Source organism: Nerophis lumbriciformis, linkage group LG05 (assembly GCF_033978685.3).
Source record: "Nerophis lumbriciformis linkage group LG05, RoL_Nlum_v2.1, whole genome shotgun sequence".
Lineage (NCBI taxonomy): Eukaryota > Metazoa > Chordata > Actinopteri > Syngnathiformes > Syngnathidae > Nerophis > Nerophis lumbriciformis.
Window position 1 is genome coordinate 26,782,750 of NC_084552.2, and position 22,425 is coordinate 26,805,174.

The following is a 22,425-nucleotide window of genomic DNA, read 5'->3' on the forward strand; positions in this document are numbered from 1 at the left end:
GATTTGAATACCTGCCTGCTCCAGCCGAGCCATGATCAATCACTTCTCTGTCAGCTGCCACTCCCCGCTGGCGTCTTATTCCTCTTTTCTCCTCCTTCACCCCGCTTCTTTTCCCTGCCTCACTCCATGCTACTTTCTTTTTGAAAAAAAAAAAAAAAAACATTCTTTAATTAATTTTCTCCCAGCATCTCCTCTCTGCATCGCTCGGCCTCTCCCGCCTCCTGCTGTTCCATCTGCTCCCGAGCTTCTGTTCGCCGTGTTATTCATTCACTCGACTTCCATCTCTACCTTCGCCTCACCGTGCTTTCACTCACATTATCTCACCGGGGCCTCTTGTTCTCGCTATCTCCCCGGCTGTCGCTTTGCCTGGGGATATCACAGGAGGAAATAAGGAGACGAGGTGTATCAAAAATGACGGAATTAGGATTTCTTCCGTTTCTGCCCTGATTTTCACATTCTGCAATTTTTTTTTAAATATCTGTGTACACGTAGGCCATGACCTTTTGGGAGGGGAGTGGATAATGCCTGTGCCTTCTGTTCTAATTTTTTTCCCTCCACCAGACAGACACACACACATCTCCACCACGTTTGGGGAAATCAAACCCTAAGACCTACGCTATTGCTTCTCCCGCTTTTGAAATATGAATGGTTTTAATTAAACACACTTGCTTTGCCATCTGGACCCACTAACGGGCCTGCCTCGTTAACGGAAACACACGCACGCACCCGAGACGTACGCATTATTAACTAGGCTTAGGGAAATTGCAGAGAATAACAACAATAGAGGGCCGTAGCGAGGCGACACATGCGGTCGTGGTCAAAAAGTGTACATACACTTGTAAAGAACATAATGTCATGGCTGTCTTGAGTTTCCAATTTCTACAACTCTTTTTTTTTTGTGTGATTGGCACACATACTTGTTTGTCACAGAAAAACATTCATGAAATTTGTGTGACGATCTGTCACTTCATTTCGGTTTTTCCATGTTTTTGTATTTACTTCCTGTCAGTGCTCTTATTTCGTTATATTTCCTGTTTGTTCCGCTGAGCACTGTTTTCTCCTCACCTGCCGTTGATTGGCAGCCGGTCCACACCGGCTGCCAATCAGCATATGTCTATTTATGTTTTCTCTCGAACACTCCTCAGTGCTCGATGATAGACTTTTTATGTTTGGAACTGTTGTATGCTAGACTGCTATTTTTGTCTGTTGATGATCATTAAAATCATCTTACCTGCTCATCCTCCTCCTGGTTTTGCATCTTGGGGTCACACAAATGGCAGCCATGCGAGTTCCTCACAATTTGGTTGTTTTATGAATTGATTATGGGTCTACTGAAAATGTGACCAAATCTGCTGGGTCAAAAGTATACATACATCAATGTTAATATTTGGTTACATGTCCCTTGGCAAGTTTCACTGCAATACGGCGCTTTTGGTAGCCATCCACAAGCTCCTGGTTGAATTTTTGACCACTCCTCTTGACAAAATTGGTGCAGTTCAGCTAAATCTGTTGGTTTTCTGACATGGACTTGTTTCTTCAGCATTGTCCTCACGTTTAAGCAGGACTTTGGGAAGGCCATTCTAAAACCTTAATTCTAGCCTGATTTAGCCATTCCTTTACCACTTTTGATGTGTGTCCTGTTGGAACACCCAACTGCGCCCAAGACCCAACCTCCAGGCTGATGATTTTAGGTTGTCTTGAAGAATTTGGAGGTAATCCTCCTTTTTCATTGTCCCATTTACTCTCTGTAAAGCTCCAGTTCCATTGGCAGCAAAAAAGGCCCAGAGCATAATACTACCACCACTATGCTTGACGGTAGAAATGGTGTTCCTGGGATTAAAGGTCTCACCTTTTCTCCTCCAAACATATTGCTGGGTATTGTGGCCAAACAGCTTAATTTTTGTTTCATCTGACATCACATGAACAAAGGTAAGACCTTCTGGAGTGGTCAAAAATTCAACCAGAAGCTTGCCAGAAGCTTGTGGATGGCTACCAAAAGCGCCTTATTGCAGTGAAACTTGCCAAAAGACATGCAACCAAATATCAACATAGCTGTATGTACCCTTTTGACCCTGCAGATTTGGTCACATTTTCAGTAGACCCATAATAAATTCATAAAAGAACCAAACTTCACTCTATCACAAAAAAATAAGAGTTGTAGGAATTATGGGAAAGTCAAGACAGCCATGACATTATGTTCTTTACAAGTGTACGTAAACTTTTGACCACAACTGTAAATCACGGTGCTAGAAAAATGATGCAGTGTCTCGAGAGTTGGTGGGCGGCCGAGCGTGGAGTCGACTCTCTTGGTTGCTTTGTTGGGTCTGCTTCTGTCTCTGGCCATGCTCCCCCCACACCAGCAGACGATAGCGTGGAACACCGCAGAGGCCACCACAGTGTATATGTTTTTTATTTTTTTATTTTATTTTTTTACTTTTGTGGCTGGTTGCATCAGCTCTGCTCTTTTAATGTCTTTAATGTCCTTTGTGTGGTTTAGCTTTGTGTGGTTTAGTTTGGGGCGGTATAGCTCGGTTGGTAGAGTGGCATTGCCAGCAACTTGAGGGTTGCAGGTTCGATCCCCGCTTCTGCCATCCTAGTCACTGCCGTTGTGTCCTTGGGCAAGACACTTTACCCACCCACACTGGTTTAAAAATGTAACTTAGAAATTGGGTTTCACTATGTAAAGCGCTTTGAGTCACTAGAGAAAAGCGCTATATAAATATAATTCACTTCACTTCACTTCACTTCACTCGTCCTGCATCTTGGCAACGCCCCCAGAAAAAGTAGCAATTCTGCAAATCTGCTTGTCGAGTAACAAAGTTAAAAGTTAAAGAACTACTGATAGTCACACGCACACATACACACACTAGGTGTGGTGAAAATACCCTCTGCGTTTGACCCATCCCCTTGTTCCACCATCTGGGAGGTGAGGGGAGCAGCGAGCAGCAGCGGTGGCCTCGCTCGGGAATAATTTTGGTGATTTAACCCCCACTTCAAACCCTTGATGCTGAGTGCCAAGCAGGGAGGCAATGGGTCCCATTTTTCTAGTCTTTGGTATGACTCGGCCGGGGTTTGAACTCAGGACCTACCGATCTCAGGGTGGACACCAGTGACGTGCAGTGAGGTTGATGGCTGGTGAGGCACTGACTTCATCACAGTCAGATTTACAAACATATGAACCCTAAAGAGTATCTTATTCACCATTTGATTGGCAGCAGTTAACAGGTTATGTTTAAAAGCTCATACCAGCATTCTTCCCTGCTTGGCACTCAGCATCAAGGGTTGGAATTGGGGGTTAAATCACCAAAAATGATTCCCAGGCGCGGCGCCGCTGCTGCCCACTGCTCCCCTCACCTCCCAGGGGGTGAACAAGGGGATGGGTCAAATGCAGAGGACAAATTTCATTACACCTAGTGTGTGTGTGACAATCATTGCTACTTTAACTTAACTTTAACTTTACACATACAAACTGTAGCACACAAAAAAGCACATTTAATAAAAAAAACGTTATTATGGTCTTACCTTTACTTAGAAATTAAGTCCATGCGCCGCAACTAAAGCCCTCACTTAAACTTTCCACGTGCAAGATTGAATCTATTTAAAAAAGTGTAACCGAAGGTTTATAAATGTCGCCTATACTGTATGAAACTACAAAATAACAAACACGGAGGCTCCAGTTTACACGAGGACCACTTTATTTACCTTCTTTCAAAAACCTCCGCTCCACTACATGTCATCACTTCCGCTCTTGGCGCCTTCAAAATAAGAGCTCAAGGCATATACTGTATAACAGCGCATAACAGGAACTTAACATCACAAATAGGAAAGCCCATAAAAATAGGTTACAAAAGTTATTTAATAAGAAGCCAAAAAGTGCAAAAACAATAATGTTCATGTTGGAGGAGTTGTGAATTAGATACACCTGCAGTCTGCAGGTGTACCTAATGTTGTGGCCCTGCAGTCATTCACAACTTCTCCAACACGAACATTATTGTTTTTGCACTTTTTGGATTCTTATGAAATAACTTCTTTAAATAGATTAAATCTTGCACGTGGAAAGTTTAAGTGTGGGCTTTAGTTGATATAACAATTCTACGGCGGGGGTGCAGGAGGCGGGGCTACTGGAGCCTCAGCCAGTGCGTCTTTTGCAGCCGTTTTATGATCGCTCAGCACAAGAAATACGTTACACACATACAGTTGTTGACAAAATACACTGTACATTATATACCTCAGCTAACTAAACTATGGAAATGTATAATATAATTCATATAGCAATACAGTCTCACTGCACAGCAGGCCAGCAGTTAGCCGAGTCCGTCCATGTTGAGGCACTGAGTGACGTGCCTCGACTGGCTGCTGTTCACCGCACCGTCTCTTCTCAGTATTTGAACGGCAAATGTGAAAATTCGGCGATTTTGAATAAAAATAATCCAAAACTGGTGAAGTTAAATGGAAAATAACTGTATAGTATAATCACTGCATACATATAACAATTTAATTTTTTTTTTTTCTTTTTACATTTTTTTTCTTTCTATGATGGCAGGTGAGGCCCCGCCTCACCTGCCATCACTGGTGGACACTCTAATCACAAGGCCACTGATCTGAGAAAAGTGACATGAAATGGATTTCCTGTCTTTTGGTTAGAAGGAAATCAAGAAGCGGATAAAAGCACGGGTAATGCAAGGGAATTAAATAGTTGGTGCCTCACCAAAAGTGTCGTGTGAAGCAACCAAGCGCTTGTTGAGCAAATTCCCTGCGTCTCTTTGTGCGATCCAGTTTAGACGTGTCACAAGCGGATGTGGCATGTGTCGCTGAGTGATGTTTGTAATTCGACTGTGGTACCCCCAGCAGGGAAGACATTGACGGAGTCTGGGTGTGCGTTTGCTGCAGGGTGGTTTGTCTAGCAGCCAGCGCTAAGAGCGTGGGAGGCATGCAAACACTAACAGGAGCTATTACTCTTTTAGGAGGGATGCAATAAATTTGCACTCTTCATCCGCCTCGGCAGTCCACGTAAATAAACTCTCAGTGATGTCCAGGCCAGTAAAAGGTTGTTCTATCTGCGAGTGACCATCTAAAAGGTGCTGCCTCCGTTTGCAGGAGAGTTGAAGGAATGTCTAGGTCCTGACAACCCGCAAGTTGCCTTTGGCCAAGAGGTAGCATCAAAGCAACAACAAGACGACGCTGAGCGAAAGGGCAAAGCGGATGCATTGACGTTTCTCCATGAGTCATTCTGGATCAAATACCATAAATATTTACTGTGCTAGCGTGACCTCATCGCATTGCACTCAAGCGCCGGCGGCTGTCCTGACATGGCACACCTCGCACAGGATGAAATGGCACCGATTTTTCTTTATACGGAGGAGTCAACTCTAAGAGATTGAAAAAGCCACTGCCCACTAGCCATCAAAAGAACAAGTACATCTGAAATAAATTAATTTGTCGCTTTGTTCCAAACCCGTACGAATGTTGACGACTATCTGATGAAGGATGTGGGTGAGCTTATGAATAAGTGAAAGGGCCCAGCTGTTCATCACTATCTAGTGACAGTGCAATGCTCCAGATGTTAGTCATATCCTGTTCTGGACTCGGCCATGGAATTTTCCAGAACTCCCAGCAATGCTAAGTCAAAGATCAAGCCCAACCTTGATGAAGGCGTTGATAATCTGTTCTTTGGTACATCATGTATGTGGGGTCTGAAGCAATAGGTGGGAGGCAGAGTGAAGCCCCTTCTACACTAAGCCAGCTAGGGTAAATCCCACCTAACCTTATCTTTGTGCGAACACGCACAATGGTCGTTTAAGACCCCCTCCCGGCGCAATGCGACCTAGTACGCATGCGCAGAAAATGCGCACATCATAGTCACCTCCAGTGTTGCTTTGTGTGCAAGTTCTTAAATTAAATTTAACTAATCTGAACAATATCATACTTGCCAACCCTCCCGAATTTTCCGGGAGACTCCCGAAATTCAGCGCCTCTCCCGAAAACCTCCCGGAATAAATATTCTCCCGAAAATCTCCCGATTTTCAGCCGGAGCTGGAGGCCACGCCCCCTCCAGCTCCATGCGGACCTGAGTGAGGACAGCCTTTTTTCATGACGGGAGGACAACAGGGTGACAAGAACTAAATCATCCAGACTAGAGATAAATTGTATTATTATGTTTATCTTACCTAAAAATAAATATATTTATTAATTTAAAAAAAAAGTTTAAATACATTTTTACTATATTTTGCTAAAAACATCAAAATTAATTGCATTTTTATTTGTATTTTTTCGTGACTCCTTATTACATCCAGCCATAGAATTATACATTAAAATAAACATATTTGAAATAATTGATTTTAAATTATGATAACAATTTATTTAAAATGACCATATTTAATTATTAAAATAATTGCTTGTTTATCAACAACTTTAGCATTTTATTCATTACATTTTGAAACTCTCAGAAGCCAAGTTATGTTACATTCCTTAAAATTTATTTATGCAAGTTTGAAGTATCAATTATCTAAACACAGTTTGTTTGCATATTTTCAGGATGTAGATATCTATATCTATATATATATATATATATATATATATATAGTCTTGTTCACGAGTGGGGGAAGAGTGGATCGTGAGATCGACAGGCGGATCGGTGCGGCGTCTTCAGTAATGCGGACACTGTATCGATCCGTTGTAGTGAAGAAGGAGCTGAGCCGGAAGGCAAAGCTCTCGATTTACCGGTCGATCTACGTTCCCATCCTCACCTATGGTCATGAGCTTTGGGTCATGACCGAAAGGACAAGATCACGGGTACAAGCGGCCGAAATGAGTTTCCTCCGCCGAGTGGCGGGGCTCTCCCTTAGAGACAGGGTGAGAAGCTCTGTCATTCGGGGGGAGCTCCAAGTAAAGCCGCTGCTCCTCCACATCGAGAGGAGCCAAATGAGGTGGTTCGGGCATCTGGTCAGGATGCCACCCGAACGCCTCCCTAGGAAGGTGTTTCGGGCACGTCCGACCGGTAGGAGGCCACGGGGAAGACCCAGGACACGCTGGGAAGACTATCTCTCCCGGCTGGCCTGGGAACGCCTCGGGATCCCCCGGGAGGAGCTGGACGAAGTGGCTGGGGAGAGGGAAGTCTGGGCTTCCCTGCTTAAGCTGCTGCCCCCGCGACCCGACCTCGGATAAGCGGAAGAAGATGGATGGATGGATGGATATATATATATATATATATATATATATATATAGGCCCTGCGATGAGGTGGCGACTTGTCCAGGGTGTACCCCGCCTTCCGCCCGATTGTAGCTGAGATAGGCTCCAGCGCCCCCGGCGACCCCAAAGGGAATAAGCGGTAGAAAATGGATGGATGGATGGATATATATATATGTATGAAATACTTGACTTGGTGAATTCTAGCTGTCAATATACTCCTCCCCTCTTAACCACGCCCCGCCCCACCCCCGACCACGCCCCAACCCCCCACCTCCCGAAATCGGAGGTCTCAAGGTTGGCAAGTATGCAATATCCAGTGTTGTGGTATTTCAATTAACTGGAATCCAGTGTGCTGTGTGGCCCTATTGTAGTGAATCACACCTGAGCCATCATAAATTAACCAAATCTTTAATAAACACGTGAAAGTAAACAATGAGATAAAGAACATTTTCTATCAATCAAACTAGGGATCTAGATATCTGGTCAGGACACTCCTCACTCTTTTGCCTTCACCTTCTTTGTCCATTCGTTTTTGGTGACTTTATATACTCTGGACCTAGACTTTGAGTCTGCGACACAATAACTGATACAGTCTGCTTTGCCAGTACATTCGGTGTTTTCTGTAGTCTTCCCTCGATGGCCAGGTAATACAAAGCACACGCTACCTTTTTTTATCACATCCACGGGAGCCCGCATTCTCGTTGTTTCTCCTTCGACAAATGGACAAAGTGTTTCGGTAAGTACACGTTTTTAGAATCACAGCTGACCTGGGCATCCGAAAGTTCTCTTGCCGTCTGAAATGTGTAGTATCCAAAAAAGCTGCAATTACGTCTGTATATGTCGAAGAAGGAGAAACACGAGCATGTCTGGATGACTCGCCTCCATCTTTCCAGTGGTTAGCTCCGGTTGTCATGAAGCTGGCTGTGGCGTGTTCTTTCGGACGTCACTTCCTGTCTGACTTCACTTCCTATCCAAACTCAGTTTGTAAACGATCAATGAGTCCACACAAAGCTAAGCTAAGAGCCGGAGATTCAAGAAATACACGGCGCACTTACCTGTGTAATTATCCAAGGGCGGGGGGGTGCCTTAAACGGTGGTTTAGTGTGGCTGACACGATGCCTAGGCTAAATAATTTGTTTAAGGCAGCGGTAGGGAACCTATGGCTCTAGAGCCAGATGTGGCTCTTTTGATGACTGCATCTGGCTCTCAGATAAACCTTAGCTGACACTGCTTAACACGATAAGTAATGAATAATTCCGCTGGTAATCACAGAGTTAAAAATAACCACGTATCAACCAGACTACAAAGCCATCAGCAAAACCATGCAGCACCAGAAGTCGCATTAATGGTAAGATAAGAGACTTATTATACTCTAAAAATGTTGGTCTTACTTAAAAATGCACGCATTTAGTTGTATTTATTGTTAAAAAATATTATACGGCTCTCACGGAAATACATTTTAAAATATTTGGCTTTCATGGCTCTCTCAGCCAGAAAGGTTCCCGACCCCTGGTTTAAGGGGTTATTCGGCTTAATGTAGACATGGCCTCAGACAGTAACGGCTTGTAAAACACACTATTGTGTCTACTTGACAACCAGCAGACAAGCTAAAAGAAATGATGCAAAAAAATGCAAGGCCAAAAGCTGACGTATAAAACAAAGAGGTGGCGGTAAGTAGCTAACGAGTATCATTAGTTCACCTCCCCTCCCGCGAAGGCTTGAGCAGTTAGCCAATATTTGGCCTAACCTTTGATGATTGCATTTGCTTTGCACTTAGGTGTTTAACTGATGCCCTCATAAAAGAGTGGCCACGCATAAGTGAGCACGCAAGGTCTTTCTCAAGGACGCTTTAAGAGGAAACATATTGCTCGGTTCAAAGTGGTTAGAACACAGGTGCCGGGATAATTATTTTGCACAAACCACCTCGTTGATGGATCCATAACTTATGCACAACTTTTGCTTTGCTGCAATCTAATTTGCATGAGTGCTTTTCTATCGCCAAACGCACACAGGCCGAGTCAGCGCATCTTGATCAAGATAAATATGCAGCTGTCAAGTTTGCTGACCCGTTTGACTATTCCTCCCCAAAAACTCAAGTAAAGCCATGTCAGTGGAAACATTGCAATAACCGTACAATAATCCTTTTCAAAATAGTCTGGTTGTTTGCACTTTTTCACAGTCTGCTCTCACTCTAGATCTGACAGAGTTGTGTGCTATCAGAGCTGATAACATTTAAACAGAGTTTGGCCACGCCATTGAAGAGTGCTGATTGTCTGAAGGAGCTTTTTAAAGGTAGCTTGATGCCAAATCCCTTAAATAGGTCACTCGGAATAATACATGATGTTGGATACAGAGAACATGCAAACCCTTTCTTTAGTGAATCAAAAATATTGAAATTAAATTATTTGGTGCGTTTGCCAACAGCTAAATGTATGCACAAAGCAAAATATAACCTGCTGCCCGAGAATATATAACAATTCTGCTCAACAAATAGGTGAAATATAACCTCAGAGAAAAATCCAATTTGCAACATTTGTATGCATGTCAGGGTATGTCTTAGATTGCCAAGATACCACTATTTGCTATGATGCATATATTTTCTTTAAAGCGGAAACAACTAATTATACATCCACACAAACAATTATGTTACTATTATTTATAGTAATGACATATATTTTTTCTTACATAGTATCATTTTGCTCTATTTTCAATTTGCTGCTTATTGTACAATGTACCGTATTTTTCGGACTATAAATCGCTGTTTTTTTCATAGTTTGGCCGGGGGTGCGACTTATACTCTGGAGCGACTTATGTGTGAAATTATTAACACATTACCGTAAAATATCAAATAATATTATTTAGCTCATTCACGTAAGAGACTGGACATATAAGATTTCATGGGATTTAGCGATTAGGAGTGACAGATTGTTTGGTAAACGTATAGCATGTTCTATATGTTATAGTTATTTGAATGACTCTTACCATAATATGTTACGTTAACATACCAGCCACGTTCTCAGTTGTTTTGTTATGCCTCATATAACGTACACTTATTCAGCCTGTTGTTCACTATTTTTTATTTATTTGAAATTGCCTTTCAAATGTCTATTCTTGGTGTTGGGTTTTATCAAATAAATTTCCCCCAAAAATGCGACTTATACATGTTTTTTTCCTTCTTTATTATGCATTTTCGGCCGGTGCGACTTATACTCCGGTGCGACTTATACTCCGAAAAATACGGTACTCAGATTTAAAAACAAAAAACTAAATGCTAGAGATTTCTCCAATCCTTTCAGTTTCTCTTTCTTTACCAAAAAACGACTGGCAACTAATCCGGCATCTATTTCTGGTGTTATTGTAGACTGTGCTCGTGTTTAGAGACTCTTTACTTCTGTCGCTCCACGTCTGTGACGAAAAGCAGGCTTCAGAGAGCCTGACGTCACACTTGCTGGGAGCTTTTCTCTCCTTAAAAGTCGCCAGTGTTGTCTTAAATCTTGAAGATCGCTATCCACGGGTATACCTCAAATATGTTAACATACATCCACATCGCGGACATGCTGTCGCCGATCCAGACATCCAGACAACCCCGGAAGTACGGCTTACATCACCACATACGGTTTCTGCAGCGCCGTTCCGGTGATCAAAGTAGTCAATAGTGCGCAAATAATAAATAAATATATATATATATATATATATATATATATATATATATATATATATATATATATATACACATATATATTCCATTCATACTGTAACTACCTGCTGGTGTCAATGTGTAAGTTAGTGTTTCATGATGTTCATTTTTCCCAAGAATATATATATATATATACACAGTATATATATATATATACATATATATATATATATATATATACATATATATATATATATATATATATATATATATATATATATATATATATATATATATATATATATATTTCTTTTTTTTTTTTTTTTTAAATAATGGGCCCAATTCCAACACTTATTTCCTCCGTGCACACACGCCTGTCTCCGTGTTTCACTCCGATATATATATATATTTTTGTTGTTGTTGTTTGTTTACATGTTTTTACATATATATATATATATACATATATATACATATATATATGTATATATATATACATATATATATATACATATACATATATATATTGTTGTTGTTGTTTGTTTACATGTTTTTACATATATATATATATATATATATATATATATATATATATATATATATATATATATATATATATATATATATATATATATATATATATATATATATTTACTTTTTTTTTTTTTTTGTTTATATGTTTTTATGTTGCAGTGGCACACCGCCACAATGAAACACTATAAGGGGAAGCCCTTCTAACTAAAAGTGTTTACAAAGTACAAGGAAGAAGAATTTTGATAAACAGCTTGAACTTTATTGAAAATGAGATATTATCCATATCATGTGAAATATAAGTGACTTATCTATTAAAAGAACTGTTGTATTTCATTGTTTTACAAAATGAGGACAGGAAGTGAAAACAATGAACTTAAATACTAGTGACATGATTAGTGAAAACAGGTGCGCGACTCAAAACGTGAAACAGGTGCGTGACGTGACAGGTGAAAACTAATGGGTTGCTATGGTGACAAACAAGAGTGCACAATGAGTCCAAACGTGGAACAGGTGAAACTAATGGGTAACTATGGAAACAAGACAAGGGAGTGAAAAGCCAGAAACTAAAGAGTCCAATAACTAAACAAAACATGACATGACTAAAACAAAACATGATTACACAGACATGACACTTTCCATGTCAACTTTATTACTTTATGTCAACTATATTCTTGTCTTCACGAAAGAAAGGAATCTATACGTGTTGAACATCATTGTATTATCATTTGTGAAGTGAATTATATATATTTATATAGCGCTTTTCTCTAGTGACACAAAGCGCTTTTACATAGTAAAACCCAATATCTAAGTTACATTTGAACCAGTGTGGGTGGCACTGGTAGCAGGTGGGTAAAGTGTCTTGCCCAAGGACACAACGGCAGTGACTAGGATGGCGGAAGCGGGGATCGAACCCGGAACCCTCACGTTGCTGGCACGGCCACTCTACCAACCAATCTATACCGCCCTTTAACTTGTTAACATAAATGTATTTTGCATGAATAAATACATATAAATTATATATATATATATATATGAATGAGGTAGATCCCTTCGACTTAGTCAATGGAAAAAGTAGCTCGTCTGCAGAAAAAGTGCGGGCACACCTGGCGTATGGTATTTGAAACTTAGAAAATCAGGCCCATAGTTCTGGTATTTAAAGAAAAAAAACAACCCTACCTGAATGAAACTTGATTCTAAAAGCGCAAACCAGATAGTTAATAGCACTCATTCACTCACTGATGGGCTGCAGTCTCCACACAGCGTGTTTAGAGCAATATTAGTACTTCGATACGGGCCTCAAGGAAATCACACAGCAACTATATCAACTAGGGTATTAGCCCCCTGTGGTCGTTCCCCTTTTGACTCGGTTTCAACCAAGGGAGAGAGAGTGTGGAAAATCCATCATGTCTCCGAGATGAAAAGGTGGAATCACCCCAAGCGGCATTGAACAAAACCGGGAAAGATAGTTTGAAAGGTTTTGTACGGGGAAAAAAAAAGAAGAAGTACGTTTCAGCATGAAGTTCTATCACGAAAGTGCGCCATACCAGGCGGCGCCAAGAATCCTCAAGTCAAATACTGTCTCAGGGAAAAAAATAACAGAGAGAACCTCGCAAGTCTGACTGTCTACCTGTCTGAGATCCTGCTCTAGGCAATATGTGCGTGTATGTGTGGCCCTTTATCTTAGCGTTTGTCTTTTTCTTAATCTCCTTTCAGTGTTTGCCCCTACCATTTTCCATGTGCTCTGCCTCACCGACACTGCCATCCGGCGTTGTCCTCTCGTAGCTGTCCTCCGGCAGGGGCAGGGCGCCTAGCCGGGGCCCCGACGAACTCTTGCTGCTGGGCGTCTCGGACTCGTCCAGGCCGCTGTCGTAGCAGCTCTGCAGCGATCCCTGTTGGTGAGGGTCCTGGGGCTGGCTCACCACCGAGAAGGTCACTCGGCGAAACGGCTACAAGAGAAACCAAATGGCCAAATGGGGTCACTATGATTTTAGTTTAGGATTTACTGAATTGTTGTTGTTTTTTTCGGAGGGAGTTCCGTATAGGGGGTTCAGGTCAGGAAAAGTAGACAGGCTTTTCGTGAGGATTTTACGAGTAGTTGAAGTGCTTTAAAAGTGCCCTATTAGTCAAAAAGAACATTTTAAAGGGGAACATTATCACCAGATATATGTAAGCGTCAATATATACCTTGATGTTGCAGAAAAAAGACTATATATTTTTTTTACCGATTTCCGAACTCTAAATGGGTGAATTTTGGCAAATTAAACACCTTTCTAATATTCGCTCTCGGAGCGATGACGTCACAACGTGGCGTCACATCGGGAAGCAATGCGCCATTTTCTCAAACACAGAGTCAAATCAGCTCTGTTATTTTCCTTTTTTCGACTGTTTTCCTTGGAGACATCATGCCTCGTCGGTGTGTTGTCGGAGGGTGTAACAACACGAACAGGGATGGATTCAAGTTGCACCAGTGGCCCAAAGATGCGAAAGTGGCAAGAAATTTGACTTTTTTTCTTTACCGACGAAAGCTATGCTACGACAGAGATGGCAAGAATGTGTGGATATCCTGCGACACTCAAAGCAGATGCATTTCCAACGATAAAGTCAAAGAAATCTGCCGCCAGACCCCCATTGAATCTGCCGGAGTGTGTGAGCAATTCAGGGACAAAGGACCTCGGTAGCACGGCAAGCTATGGCGGCAGTTTGTTCCCGCAGACGAGCAAGCTAAACCCCCTATCGACCCTAGCTTCCCTGGCCTGCTGACATCAACTCCAAAACTGGACAGATCAGCTTTCAGGAAAAGAGCGCGGATGAGGGTATGTCTACAGAATATATTAATTGATGAAAATTGGGCCGTCTGCACTCTCAAAGTGCATGTTGTTGCCAAATGTATTTCATATGCTGTAAACCTAGTTCATAGTTGTTAGTTTCCTTTAATGACAAACAAACACATACCAATCGTTGGTTAGAAGGCGATCGCCAAATTCGTCCTCGCTTTCTCTCGTTTTGCTGGCTGTCGTGTCGTTTTCGTCGGTTTCGCTTGCATACGGTTCAAACCGATATGGCTCAACAGCTTCAGTTTCTTCTTCAATTTCGTTTTCGCTACCTGCCTCCACACTACAACCATCCGTTTCAATACATTCCTAATCTGTTGAATCGCTTAAGCCGCTGAAATCCGAGTCTGAATCCGAGCTAATGTCGCTATAGCTTACTGTTCTTTCCGCCATGTTTATTTGTGTTGGCTTCACTATGTGACGTCACAGGAAAATGGACGGGTGGTTAAAATCAGACACTTTGAAGCTTTTTTTAGGGATATTGCGTGATGGGTAAAATTTTGAAAAAAACTTCGAAAAATATAATAAGCCACTGGGAACTGATTTTTAATGGTTTTAACAATTCTGAAATTGTGATAATGTTCCCCTTTAATGATGTTCTAACAGTCTGTCTATGCAAAATGTATAATGCCCCTCACCTGTTTTGTACACTTTTTATAAGAAGGGGCGCTCATATCGTCATTTTTAAGTTGCAGATGGACTTTAAAGTTAAAGTTAAAGTACCACTGATAGTCACACGCACACTAGGTGTGGTGAAATGACCCTCTGCATTTGACCCATCCCCTACTTCCACACCCTGGGAGGTGAGGGGAGCAGTGAGCAGCAGCGGTGGCCGCGATCGGGAATCATTTTGGTGATCCAACCCTCAATTTCAACCCTTGATGCTGAGTGCCAAGCAGGGAGGTAATGGGTCCCGTTTTTATAGTCTTTGGTATGACTCGGCCGGGGTCTGAACTCACAACCTACCGATCTCAGGGCGGACCCTCTAACCACAATTGCTACACATCTTAACATAACATCTAGGTTTCTAGCAACTATCCCTGAGTCAACTACAGACGTGGGAGCTGGCGGTTTGATCATTTTGTTTTTCTCCAGGAATAGTCTAACCCAGCGTGAGGTTGTTGGTAAAACGTGAATGTATTGTTAGCGTCGTAGCTCACCGAGTTATTGTGTGCCGATACGCTGTTTCTTCCATGCATTGCGGATCTCTTTTTTTCTCCACACTCTGCCATCCTTTCACGCTCACCGGACTCAGAAACAATCAGACATCACAAACTCCGATACTACACATAACTGACAGGTTGCTACACTATCGAACCGATGACCAACTGTGGAAAAAGTTAATGATTTTAGTATACATGTTTTTTTGACAAGGATTCTGTTTGAAAGTCGTTATCTATTTTTTCTGAATAATTTGTTTTGCATTAAACTTGCTAGTACCGAAATATGTGAAAACACCAGATACATATTTGGATTAAAAGAAGACGTATTTCTAAAGACACTTTATGTATCAGTATCATATTACTGTATTTTCCACACTATAAAGCGCACCTAAAAACCTCAAATTTTCTCAAAAGCTGACAGTGCGCCTTATAATCCGGTGCGCCTTATATATGGACCAATATTGAGCCACAATAGGTCTCGCAACTACGGTAAGCAGCCGCCAACTTCATTTTCCCCCCATAGAAGAAGAAGCGCAACGTTGAGTTATTGATATATTGCTATTGCTCTGAGTGTTACTGTATTGTGATTGCACTAACGTTTGATTTACCGTAACAGTATCACTGTTTTTTACCTGTTTATTGAATCGGGGAAGAGTTCCCCTCCACTATGTGATATAAATGTTGCACTACATGTTATACCTTGCTGTTGTTAAAATATAAACAAAATACCACATCACTGACTTTACCTCGGGGAAAATAATAAATCAGCTGTTTATTCATTTTGGGAGTGAACAGAGTTGTCAGAACGCTGGTTTGTAATCTATTAATAAAGTTTGACTGACCTATCTGACTGTTTTGTTGACATTCCCTTTAGCGCAGCTCCATCTAATGGATGCATAATGTAACCCCAGCCTCTACTGTAGCATCTATTCTATGCGCCTTATAATGCGGTGCACCTTATATATGAAAAAAGTTTTAAAATAGGCCATTCATTGAAGGTGCGCCTTATAATCCGGTGCACCTTATAGTGCGGAAAATACGGTAGTTTACTTTATTTTAGGGCTGTCAAACTATTAAAATAGTTCATCCCCATTGATTGCATTTTGTATGTAGTTAATTGCGGTTAATCACAGACGGACATGAGTTTGTTTATCTTTTAAAGGTATACTTTAAACAGATCATTTTCTAGTTTTTAATACAACATTGGACTAGACCAGTGGTTCTTGACCTTGTAGGATGTACCGAACCCCACCAGTTTCATATGCTTATTCACCCGAACCCTTCTTTAGTGAAAAAAATAAATAAAAAAGTTTCTTAATTTATAGATATTAATCATGAAATTATGTTATATTAAAGAGTTACTAATAAAGATATATTTTACAAACAGAAAGTTACAGGAATGTACACATGATCCCATGTTTACATCTCATTGTGCAACATGTGAATGTTTAAGTGGGAACTAAATGCGATATCTGAAAGTGGTACACAATATTTCCAAAGCAGGACCCCCACCCAGATATACAATACTAGTACACAAATCCTGAAAAAACAATGTGTTTTGTTATTGTCATTGTAAGTGGGCCAAAACACTTATATTAGAAAATAATCTAATGGAAATGACTGCTGTCATTTGATTATAATAATAAAACATTGAACTTGTTATTTAGTCAAGTTTGGGACATGTGTGCTGCTGGTGTTACCACAGTGAATGTGCACGTCTGATGTCGCTCACATGCGCTCCACTGAATGCTCAAGGAGTTTTTGCGTTTGCTTACGCATATGAAAAATTAGAGGGAACATTGTTTGGGGGTATCCATAATACGCCGATAGGGAAAAGTTATTTACACGATGAGTCGGGTGTGTCTTGACCTCCACGGTAGAGGCTCTGAGGGTTCGATCGAACCCAGGTTAAGAACCACTGGACTAGACAATTTGTTTGCTTTATACCATTTTTTTAAATTAAACATGTTTTTTTAAACAGCTCAACACAAAATGGACAAACACATTTTTGTTTTTATTTGCCCCATTTGTGAAGTTTTTCCAATTAGTGATATCAGCGAATATCTCCATAAACGGTAAGTTTTACTTTAAGAGCTTAGCACAAATCTGCCGTTGTTGTCCAATGCTGGAGTCAATAAGCTCCTTCTGTCTTTCTACCCTCTTGTTGTGGGGCAGATTGGCTCGTACGTGCACATGCATCCTCCGATGTTGTCATTTCCAATACAAAGTAGCGTATAATTCTAGTCTATATATGTCAGTAGACTCCAAATGGAAGCGCTAAAAACAACAACATGGCTGACGAGGAGAAGACGCAGTCTAAGTGGAGGCACGTAAATAAGACCGCCCACAAAACGACGCATCCTGATCCTGAAGAGACGGTCAGGAAGCGATTTGAAGATGACACATAATTTATGCAAATGTTTTACCTATAAAACCACCATAACATGTTATGCAAGCCTCAAAGCAGTGTTTTAATGTAGAGAAAAAATCATATAAGATGACCCCTTTAACGATTTAATGGAATATACATTGTTGTAATATTTTTTTATGCGTGCAAAATAATACCAAGGATTATAATAACAATTTTACCGTAGTTAAGTTGTAAATATGTATAGACCTTGTGCTCCAAACTCCGATTGGGATTTGAAACCAGTAGCTTCTGCCTTGCAAAAAAAAACACAAAAGAAAATCTGCTATTATATGTGTATCAATGACGGAGCACAAATCTGCTAGGAATACTTATGCGGTACAAATTGTATATAACACGCTCTGTCATTCATTAATTGACATTTTACACGCCTTTTTTCATGTCAAACGGGGCTCCCCACGCGTGTTCTGCTTTACGATCCCTTTTAATAATACGTTGTATGTGATAGATGGCATGAAGTACACAATATTGCACTTCTAAGTTACACATTCTGTCGTAGACCGGCATGGACAAACACAGAGCATTAGCTGGACAACTTAATTACAATACAACCCTAAACTAGTGTTGTCCCGATACCAATATTTTGGTACCGGTACCAAAATTATTTAGATACTTTTCGGTACTTTTCTAAATAAAGGGGACCACAAAAATTGCATTATTGGCTTTATTTTAGCAAACAATCTTACGGTACATCAAACATATTTTTATTATTACAAGTTTGTCCTTAAATAAAATAGTGAACATACAAGACAATTTGTCTTTTAGTAGTAAGTAAGCAAACAAAGGCTCCTAATTTAGCTGCTGACATATGCCATTGTCCATTCTATTATTTTGTCAAAATTATTTAGTGCTAGAAAATTAATTATTAATCTTACTTTTTCATTTACTGTTAATATCTGCTTACTTTCTCTTTTAGTATGTTCTATCTATGTTCTATCATTTATGTTAAATGTAATAATCACCTTTCTTCTGTTTGATACTTTACATATTTTGTTGGATGATACCACAAATTTGGGTATCAATCTGATACCACCGTTACAGGATCATACATTGGTCATATTCAAAGTCCTCATGTGTCCAGGGACATATTTCCTGAGTTTATAAACATGATATAAATGTTAAAAAAAGAAGTTGCGATGCCAAAAAATATCGACATAATCATAGTAGTATCGACTAGATACGCTACTGTACTTGATATTAGAGATGTCCGATAATGGTTTTTTTGCCGATATCCGATATTCCGATATTGTCCAACTCTTAATTACCGATTCCGATATCAACCGATACCGATATATACAGTCGTGGACTTAACACATTATTATACCTAATTTTGTTGTGATGCCCCGCTGGATGCATTAAACAATGTAACAAGGTTTTCCAAAATAAATCAACTCAAGTTATGGAAAAAAATGCCAACATGGCACTGCCATATTTATTATTGAAGTCACAAAGTGCATTATTTTTGTTTAACATGCCTCAAAACAGCAGCTTGGAATTTGGGGCATGCTGAGGAGGTTGAAGTGGGTGGGGTGGTGGGGGATATCGGGGGGTGTATATTGTAGCGTCCCGGAAGAGTTAGTGCTGCAAGGGGTTCTGGGTATTTGTTCTGTTGTGTTTATGTTGTGTTACGGTTTGGATGTTCTCCCGAAATGTGTTTGTCATTCTTGTTTGGTATGAGTTCATAGTGCGGCGCATATTTGTAACAGTGTTAAAGTTGTTTATACAGCCACCCTCAGTGTGACCTGTATGGCTGTTGACCACGTATGTTTTGCATTCACTTGTGTGTGTGAAAAGCCGTAGATATTATGTGATTGGGCCGGCACGCAAAGGCAGTGCCTTTATGGCACGCCCCCAATATTGTTGTCTGGGTGGAAATTCGGGAGAATGGTTGCCCCGGGAGATTGTCGGGAGGGCACTGAAATTCGGGAGTCTCCCAGGAAAATCGGGAGGGTTGGCAAGTATGACTGGGAGACGCAACTGCTCTGTACTTCTACCTACGTCCGTGTACCACTCCGTACAGCGGCGTTTTAAAAAGTCATACATTTTACTTTTTGAAACCGATACCGATCATTTCAGATATTACATTTTAAAGCATTTATCGGCAGTCCGATATTATCGGACATCTCTACTTGATATCATTACAACCTGACCGGATCGGTACTTTTCAGAGGCGGTATAGTACCGACTATGATTCATTAGTATCGCGGTACTATACTAATATCGGTATATCGTACAATCCTACCCTAAACTAAATTGAAATTGATGAAAAATAGTATACAATGGCACCTTTGAGTAGTGTCCAGAAAATAAAGCTAATTATAAACAAATGTAATAATTTTTAACTCCCAGAGATGCATCAACAGACACTGGCCACCACTCAACCTGTGCTCCGGTCAGGGGGGTAGCTACAATCATTTTCTTTTAATTTATTCATTTCCGAAGGACAACATAAACGGTGATTGCAGGTTGTGCAGAGGTAAAGATAAGAGCTTTGGCAAGGGGAGCTGGGGGGGCTGTCAATATGTGGAATTTGATCGAAGGCGTTATTGAGCAGTGTCAGTGAGTTAAGCAGTAAGAGCATTTCATTAAAGTAGAAGCCTCTTTTTTTTTTCACTGCATCACTCGCTTTTTCCCTCCCTCCACTGCAGCTCTCCATCCCTGTCGGAGTGCTGCAAAGAAGCAACGGCAGACAGCGAGGTAGAAGGTGGTAAAAGACCTAGATTTAAGCGTGAGGTGCAGAAAAAAGGGGGAAGGTTTTTGTCGTTGTCATAATAAATGGCTTTACAAATTGCTAATGCAGCTCATTAATTACATACAAACATAGTGCAGGCTTGCCTGTTTTGCTCGGCCCTGGCCGGACCTCCTCCCCATCACCCTGACGTTCTCCTCTTTTCCTTGTCTTCAGTGCGCCATATTAAGCCAGACAAAAGCTCATTACATAATCATTTATCCCTCAGTGTGTTCACCTGCTGTCTCCCTTGGTTTACTCATTTTTTTCCTGCCGCATGGAAGTGTCCATGCTCAGATGTCACGCAACACGGAGACACTAATGCATGCTTTTATTACAAGTCGTATAGATTATTGTAACGCCCTGCTTTCTGGTCTTCCTAAAAAGGTTATTGCGCCTTTACGATTACTCCAAAATTCAGCGGCTCGTGTCCTGATGAAGACCAGAAGGCGAGCTCACATTACACCAGTTTTAAAATCTCTGCGTCGGCTCCCTATGTGTTTCAGGATCAATTTTAAGGCTCTACTTATGGTTTGTAAATGTTTTTATGGTATTGGGCCTTTCAGATTTGCTTTGACCCTATGCACCTTCCCGGGCCATGAGGTCCTCCAGCACTCATCTCCTAATTATTCCAAAAGTCAGGACACAAAGTCACGAGATGGCATCGCTCCACCATCTTGGCCCCCGTCTATGCAGAAAGACCTCAGGGCTGTAGAAAACGTTCATGTTTTTAAGAGCACCTTTCTGATTTGGCTTTTACCTGATATTAATTATTTTATTGAAGTCATTTGTATTTTAATTTTAATTCTATTTGTTATGCAAGATTTTATTAAGTTATATGTATTTATTTATTTACTGTGTAAATGATAAATGATAAATGGGTTGTACTTGTATAGCGCTTTTCTACCTTCAAGGTACTCAAAGCGCTTTGACACTACTTCCACATTTACCCATTCACACACACATTCACACACTGATGGAGGGAGTTGCCATGCAAGGCGCTAACCAGCACCCATCAGGAGCAAGGGTGAAGTGTCTTGCTCAGGACACAACGGACATGACGAGGTTGGTACTAGGTGGGGATTGAACCAGGGACCCTCGGGTTGCGCACGGCCACTCTGCCACTGCGCCACGCCGGCCCTAATAAATATATATAAATATATATGTATATATATATATTTTTTTAAATATATATATATATATATATATATATATATATATAACTATATATATATATATGCATATATATATATAGATATATACACAGTAAATAAATAAATACATATAAATATATATATATATATATATATATATATATATATATATATATATATATATATATAAAGTTATATATATATATATATATATATATATATATATATATATATATATATATATATATATTTACATATATATATATATACATATAAGTATATATATATATATATATATATATATATATATATATATATATATTATTATTATTATTTTTTTTTTTTCTTTTAATCTTCATATGTTATACTTGTATTTTATTTTTTATCTCTACACATGGTTCTTACTATTTTACAAGTTGTACTATTTTTATTTTCCAACGTTCCTCAGATGAGCCATCTGCCTTAGGGGTTATTGGCCGTGCTTGTGGGGGCGCTTTTGTGTCAGCGTCCTGGTGGCCATGGTCTGATGACCAGCCAGTGCAGATGGCTCCCGTGATAGTGTTTATTCTCATGTCTCCTCTGTACTCAGCCATTCAATCATTTGTCCATATAGTTGCATACGTGTGAATGTTGTGTGTGTGTGTGTGTGTGTGTTTGTGTTTGGTATCTGTATTAGTGCGTACATATGTGATAATGGGGGATATGGGTCACCGGGGTATTGTTTTAACTTTGTAAAGCACTTTGCGTTGCATTTATTTTATGTA

At 40.3% G+C, this 22,425-nt stretch overlaps 1 protein-coding gene across 4 annotated transcripts in view; it reads right to left on the minus strand.

Annotated features, from left to right (window-relative positions):
• pcdh7b (protocadherin 7b) overlaps positions 1 to 22,425 on the minus strand; it is a 260,789-nt gene that overhangs the window by 114,305 nt on the left and 124,059 nt on the right. For 2 of the 4 annotated variants that reach the window (XM_061960980.2, XM_061960982.1), the window contains exon 2: positions 13,084 to 13,303. The exons of 1 other annotated variant lie outside the window; for it this stretch is intronic. In XM_061960980.2, the coding sequence (XP_061816964.1) occupies positions 13,084 to 13,303 (220 nt within the window). The remainder of the gene's footprint in view (positions 1 to 13,083; positions 13,304 to 22,425) is intronic. One more of the 4 variants, XM_061960981.2, reaches the window with a different exon arrangement.